Source organism: Chanos chanos, chromosome 12 (assembly GCF_902362185.1).
Source record: "Chanos chanos chromosome 12, fChaCha1.1, whole genome shotgun sequence".
Taxonomy (NCBI): Eukaryota; Metazoa; Chordata; class Actinopteri; order Gonorynchiformes; family Chanidae; genus Chanos; species Chanos chanos.
In genome coordinates, this window is record NC_044506.1 from 2,837,501 (window position 1) to 2,845,000 (window position 7,500).

Sequence of the window (7,500 nt, forward strand, 5' to 3'; positions counted from 1 at the left end):
CTGGTTGGTTTTTATGTTTCACTGCGCTGTGGCTGGTTGGTTTCTATGTTTCACTGCACTGTGGCTGTTTGGTTTCGTGATGTTTTGCATTAGTCAGTCAACAAACAAAGCTGCTCATGCAAACACTGGAAATGAGACCAGAACCATGAGCAAAAACAGCCAGACAGGTGTGTGAATCAGCCTACTCCTTCACTCTCTCACTCCACTCCTTCACTCTCTGAATCCACTCCTTCACTCCCTGAATCCACTCCTTCACTCTCTCACTTCACTCCTTCACTCTCTAAATGCACTCCTTCACTCTCTAAATGCACTCATTCATTCTCTCACTTCACTCCTTCACTCTCTCAATCCACTCCTTTATTCTCTCACTTTACTCCTTCATTCTCTAACTCCACTCCTTCACTCCCTCATGCTCTCAATCCACTCCTTTATTCTCTCAATCCACTCCTTCACTTCCTCAATCCACTCCTTCACCCTCTCAATCCACTCCTTCACTCTCTCCCTTTACTCCTTCACTCTCACTTCACTCCCTCACTCTCTAAATCTACTCCTTCATTCTCTCACTTCACTCCTTCACTCTCTCAATCCACTCCATTCTCTCACTTCACTACTTCACTCTCTCAATCCACTCCATTCTCTCACTTCACTCCTTCACTCTCTAAATCCACTCCCTCACTCTCTCAATCCACTCCTTCATTCTCTCAATCCACTCCTTCACTCTCTCAATCCACTCCTTCACTCTCTCAATCCACTCCTTTATTCTCTCACTTCACTCCTTCACTCTCTCACTCCACTCCTTCATTCTCTCAATCCACTCCTTCACTCTCTCACTCCACTCCTTCATTCTCTCACTTCACTCCTTCACACTCTCACTCCACTCCTTCATTCTCTCACTTCACTCCTTCATTCTCTCAATCCACTCCTTCATTTTCTCACTTCACTCCTTCACTCTCTTATTTCACTCCTTCATTCTCTCAATCCATTCCTTCACTCTCTCAATCACTCCTTCACTCTCTCACTTCGCTCCTTTATTCTCTCACTTCGCTCCTTTACTCTCTAACTCCACTCCTTCACTCCCTCACTTTACTCCTTCACTCTCTCATTTTATTCCTTCATTATCTCACTTCACTCCTTCACTCCCTCCATCCACTCCTTCATTCTCTCACTTCACTCCTTCATTCTCTAACTCCACTCCCTCACTTCACTCCCTCTCTCTCTCTCTAACATCACTGTGTCACTGAACACTCCAGTCAGAGTCATCGTGCCGTCATGCGTCACAGGTGCCAGTCACTGTGTCTGTGAACCGTTCTTCTCTAGCTGTCAGAGGCTGCGAGGGCTCTGATTGGCTGCTTACCTGACGGGGCCGAAGCTGAAGGTGATGAAGAGCAGTACCACCATCACACACACTGCTCTCTTATTGTTCCCTGATTCACCACCCTGTTACACAGACAGCGAGAGAGAGAGAGAGATGGGTAAAGATGAGTCAATAGGATTTCTCACACACACACCTCTTATTAATATTTATCACTGATCCTTTACGTTGCCCTTACTATGGCCAAGTGAATCAGTCAGAGGACAGACTAGGGACAAGGGGGAGCATGCACATGCACAGGATCAGGAACACACACACACACACACACACATTCACATAAAAACAAGGTCATACACACAGGCAAAACATGAACACACACACACACAGACACATTCACATAAAAACAAGGTCATATACACAGGCAAAAACATGAACACACACACACGCACACAAACACGCCCGTCCTCTGAGAAACTAGGAGAATGCAGTTGTAAAACAATAAAAAAGTATTGACCATAGAAGCAAAGCTGAAAAAAGGCGTTAAGATCAAGGCCAAATCTAAGATAGGGCAACGGTGGAACACCAGGCTGCAGTCTGAGACAGGGCAATGGGAGAAGACCAGGCTGCAGTCTGAGACAGGGCAATGGGAGAACACCAGGCTGCAGTCTGAGACAGGGCAATGGGAGAAGACCAGGCTGCAGTCTGAGACAGGGCAGTGGGAGAAGACCAGGCTGCAGTCTGAGACAGGGCAGTGGGAGAAGACCAGGCTGCAGTCTGAGACAGGGCAATGGTGGAACACCAGGCTGCAGTCTGAGACAGGGCAGTGGGAGAAGACCAGGCTGCAGTCTGAGACAGGGCAGTGGGAGAAGACCAGGCTGCAGTCTGAGAACACCAGGCTGCAGTCTGAGACAGGGCAATGGGAGAAGACCAGGCTGCAGTCTGAGACAGGGCAATGGGAGAAGACCAGGCTGCAGTCTGAGACAGGGCAATGGGAGAAGACCAGGCTGCAGTCTGAGACAGGGCAATGGGAGAAGACCAGGCTGCAGTCTGAGAACACCAGGCTGCAGTCTGAGACAGGGCAATGGGAGAAGACCAGGCTGCAGTCTGAGACAGGGCAATGGGAGAAGACCAGGCTGCAGTCTGAGACAGGGCAGTGGGAGAAGACCAGGCTGCAGTCTGAGACAGGGCAGTGGGAGAAGACCAGGCTGCAGTCTGAGACAGGGCAGTGGGAGAAGACCAGGCTGCAGTCTGAGACAGGGCAGTGGGAGAAGACCAGGCTGCAGTCTGAGACAGGGCAGTGGGAGAAGACCAGGCTGCAGTCTGAGACAGGGCAGTGGGAGAAGACCAGGCTGCAGTCTGAGACAGGGCAGTGGGAGAAGACCAGGCTGCAGTCTGAGACAGGGCAGTGGGAGAAGACCAGGCTGCAGTCTGAGACAGGGCAGTGGGAGAAGACCAGGCTGCAGTCTGAGACAGGGCAATGGGAGAAGACCAGGCTGCAGTCTGAGACAGGGCAGTGGGAGAACACCAGGCTGCAGTCTGAGACAGGGCAATGGGAGAAGACCAGGCTGCAGTCTGAGACAGGGCAGTGGGAGAAGACCAGGCTGCAGTCTGAGACAGGGCAGTGGGAGAAGACCAGGCTGCAGTCTGAGACAGGGCAGTGGGAGAAGACCAGGCTGCAGTCTGAGACAGGGCAGTGGGAGAAGACCAGGCTGCAGTCTGAGACAGGGCAGTGGGAGAAGACCAGGCTGCAGTCTGAGACAGGGCAGTGGGAGAAGACCAGGCTGCAGTCTGAGACAGGGCAGTGGGAGAAGACCAGGCTGCAGTCTGAGACAGGGCAGTGGGAGAAGACCAGGCTGCAGTCTGAGACAGGGCAGTGGGAGAAGACCAGGCTGCAGTCTGAGACAGGGCAGTGGGAGAAGACCAGGCTGCAGTCTGAGACAGGGCAGTGGGAGAAGACCAGGCTGCAGTCTGAGACAGGGCAGTGGGAGAAGACCAGGCTGCAGTCTGAGACAGGGCAGTGGGAGAAGACCAGGCTGCAGTCTGAGACAGGGCAGTGGGAGAAGACCAGGCTGCAGTCTGAGACAGGGCAGTGGGAGAAGACCAGGCTGCAGTCTGAGACAGGGCAGTGGGAGAAGACCAGGCTGCAGTCTGAGACAGGGCAGTGGGAGAAGACCAGGCTGCAGTCTGAGACAGGGCAGTGGGAGAAGACCAGGCTGCAGTCTGAGACAGGGCAGTGGGAGAAGACCAGGCTGCAGTCTGAGACAGGGCAGTGGGAGAAGACCAGGCTGCAGTCTGAGACAGGGCAGTGGGAGAAGACCAGGCTGCAGTCTGAGACAGGGCAGTGGGAGAAGACCAGGCTGCAGTCTGAGACAGGGCAGTGGGAGAAGACCAGGCTGCAGTCTGAGACAGGGCAGTGGGAGAAGACCAGGCTGCAGTCTGAGACAGGGCAGTGGGAGAAGACCAGGCTGCAGTCTGAGACAGGGCAGTGGGAGAAGACCAGGCTGCAGTCTGAGACAGGGCAGTGGGAGAAGACCAGGCTGCAGTCTGAGACAGGGCAGTGGGAGAAGACCAGGCTGCAGTCTGAGACAGGGCAGTGGGAGAAGACCAGGCTGCAGTCTGAGACAGGGCAGTGGGAGAAGACCAGGCTGCAGTCTGAGACAGGGCAGTGGGAGAAGACCAGGCTGCAGTCTGAGACAGGGCAGTGGGAGAAGACCAGGCTGCAGTCTGAGACAGGGCAGTGGGAGAAGACCAGGCTGCAGTCTGAGACAGGGCAGTGGGAGAAGACCAGGCTGCAGTCTGAGACAGGGCAGTGGGAGAAGACCAGGCTGCAGTCTGAGACAGGGCAGTGGGAGAAGACCAGGCTGCAGTCTGAGACAGGGCAGTGGGAGAGACCAGGCTGCAGTCTGAGACAGGGCAGTGGGAGAAGACCAGGCTGCAGTCTGAGACAGGGCAGTGGGAGAAGACCAGGCTGCAGTCTGAGACAGGGCAGTGGGAGAAGACCAGGCTGCAGTCTGAGACAGGGCAATGGGAGAAGACCAGGCTGCAGCACAGTGTGTGAAACACAGATTGACACAGCCACTCTGCCCTGGCCCTCTCTTAGCATTCTCATCTGGACAGTGTACGAGAGACCCACTGAATGAACACAGCGGTGTGTGTGTGTGTGAGTGTGTTGGGTGGGGGGGGTTGCATATACACACACGTGCGCACATGTACGCACGCACACATGCACACATAGACATTCATGCAAAGAAACTGAGTTTCATACTAAAAATGATTAACACAATCATACATGCACTGATTTGTACACACACACCCTCCTTACAAAGGATCAAATACACACACGCACACGTACACACACGCACACACACACGCACACATACACGCACACATACACGCACACGTGCACACGCACACACACACCTCCTTGCTGGCGAGGCGTTCCCGCAGTGCTTGGTTCTCCTTGCGGAGACGTTCGTTCTCCAGCTGGGCCTCTCGGAGCTGGGTCTCCAGGTTCTGTAGGTACTCCTTCTTCTTCTTCCGCGACTGACAGGCAGACTCCCGGTTTTTTATCATTCTCTGCTGTCGCTTCAACACCTTCATCTGAGGACCAGACACAGAGAAACCTCTCAACTACTCACTGCGCATAAAAACACAAGCCAGAGAGACCTCTCAACTACTCACTGCGCATAAAAACACAAGCCAGAGAGACCTCTGATCTACTCACTGCACAGAAAAAGACAAACCAGAGAAATCTCTGATCTACTCACTGCACATAAAAACACAAACCAGAGAAATCTCTGATCTACTCACTGCACATAGAAACACAAACCAGAGAAATCTCTCAACTACTCACTGCACATAAAAACACAAACCAGAGAAATCTCTGATCTACTCACTGCACATATAACACAAACCAGAGAAATCTCTCAACTACTCACTGCACATAAAAACACAAACCAGAGAAATCTCTGATCTACTCACTGCACATATAACACAAACCAGAGAAATCTCTGATCTACTCACTGCACATAAAAACACAAACCAGAGAAATCTCTGATCTACTCACTGCACATAGAAACACAAGCCAGAGATACCTCTGATCTACTCACTGCACATAAAAACACAAGCCAGAGATACCTCTGATCTACTCACTGCACATAGAAACACAAACCAGAGAAATCTCTCAACTACTCACTGCACATAAAAACACAAACCAGAGATACCTCTGATCTACTCACTGCACATAAAAACACAAACCAGAGAAATCTCTGATCTACTCACTGCACATAGAAACACAAGCCAGAGAAATCTCTGATCTACTCACTGCACATAGAAACACAAGCCAGAGATACCTCTGATCTACTCACTGCACATAGAAACACAAACCAGAGATACCTCTGATCTACTCACTGCACGGTCAACTCCTGGGCCGACTGAGACAGGTAAACTGTTCTGTGTTGTTTGGGTCGTGAGCTTACACACATGTAAACTGTTCTGTGTTGTTTGGGTCGTGAGCTTACACACATGTAAACTGTTCTGTGTTGTTTGGGTCATGAGTGTACACACATGTAAACTGTTGTGTGTTGTTTGGGTCATGAGTGTACACACATGTAAACTGTTCTGTGTTGTTTGGGTCATGAGTGTACACACATGTAAACTGTTCTGTGTTGTTTGGGTCATGAGTGTACACACATGTAAACTGTCCTGTGTTGTTTGGGTCGTGAGCTTACACACATGTAAACTGTTCTGTGTTGTTTGGGTCGTGAGCTTACACACATGTAAACTGTTCTGTGTTGTTTGGGTCATGAGTGTACACACATGTAAACTGTTGTGTGTTGTTTGGGTCATGAGTGTACACACATGTAAACTGTTGTGTGTTGTTTGGGTCATGAGTGTACAGACATGTAAACTGTTCTGTGTTGTTTGGGTCATGAGTGTACACACATGTAAACTGTTGTGTGTTGTTTGGGTCATGAGTGTACACACATGTAAACTGTCCTGTGTTGTTTGGGTCGTGAGCTTACACACATGTAAACTGTTCTGTGTTGTTTGGGTCATGAGTGTACACACATGTAAACTGTTCTGTGTTGTTTGGGTCATGAGTGTACACACATGTAAACTGTTGTGTGTTGTTTGGGTCATGAGTGTACACACATGTAAACTGTTGTGTGTTGTTTGGGTCATGAGTGTACACACATGTAAACTGTTCTGTGTTGTTTGGGTCATGAGTGTACACACATGTAAACTGTTGTGTGTTGTTTGGGTCATGAGTGTACACACATGTAAACTGTCCTGTGTTGTTTGGGTCGTGAGCTTACACACATGTAAACTGTTCTGTGTTGTTTGGGTCATGAGTGTACACACATGTAAACTGTTGTGTGTTGTTTGGGTCATGAGTGTACACACATGTAAACTGTTGTGTGTTGTTTGGGTCATGAGTGTACACACATGTAAACTGTTGTGTGTTGTTTGGGTCATGAGTGTACACACATGTAAACTGTTGTGTGTTGTTTGGGTCATGAGTGTATACACATGTAAACTGTTGTGTGTTGTTTGGGTCATGAGTGTATACACATGTAAACTGTTGTGTGTTGTTTGGGTCATGAGTGTACACACATGTAAACTGTCCTGTGTTGTTTGGGTCGTGAGCTTACACACATGTAAACTGTTCTGTGTTGTTTGGGTCATGAGTGTACACACATGTAAACTGTTGTGTGTTGTTTGGGTCATGAGTGTACACACATGTAAACTGTTGTGTGTTGTTTGGGTCATGAGTGTATACACATGTAAACTGTTGTGTGTTGTTTGGGTCATGAGTGTACACACATGTAAACTGTTCTGTGTTGTTTGGGTCGTGAGCTTACACACATGTAAACTGTTCTGTGTTGTTTGGGTCGTGAGCTTACACACATGTAAACTGTTCTGTGTTGTTTGGGTCATGAGTGTACACACATGTAAACTGTTGTGTGTTGTTTGGGTCATGAGTGTACACACATGTAAACTGTTCTGTGTTGTTTGGGTCGTGAGCTTACACACATGTAAACTGTTCTGTGTTGTTTGGGTCGTGAGCTTACACACATGTAAACTGTTCTGTGTTGTTTGGGTCATGAGTGTACACACATGTAAACTGTTGTGTGTTGTTTGGGTCATGAGTGTACACACATGTAAACTGTTCTGTGTTGTTTGGG

At 49.4% G+C, this 7,500-nt stretch overlaps 1 protein-coding gene across 1 annotated transcript in view; it reads right to left on the bottom strand.

The window, feature by feature from the left end:
• atf6b (activating transcription factor 6 beta) overlaps positions 1-7,500 on the bottom strand; it is a 24,867-nt gene that overhangs the window by 9,360 nt on the left and 8,007 nt on the right. Inside the window, 2 exon segments of the mRNA XM_030789407.1 lie at positions 1,355-1,437; positions 4,733-4,912. Coding sequence (XP_030645267.1) covers positions 1,355-1,437; positions 4,733-4,912 — 263 coding nt within the window.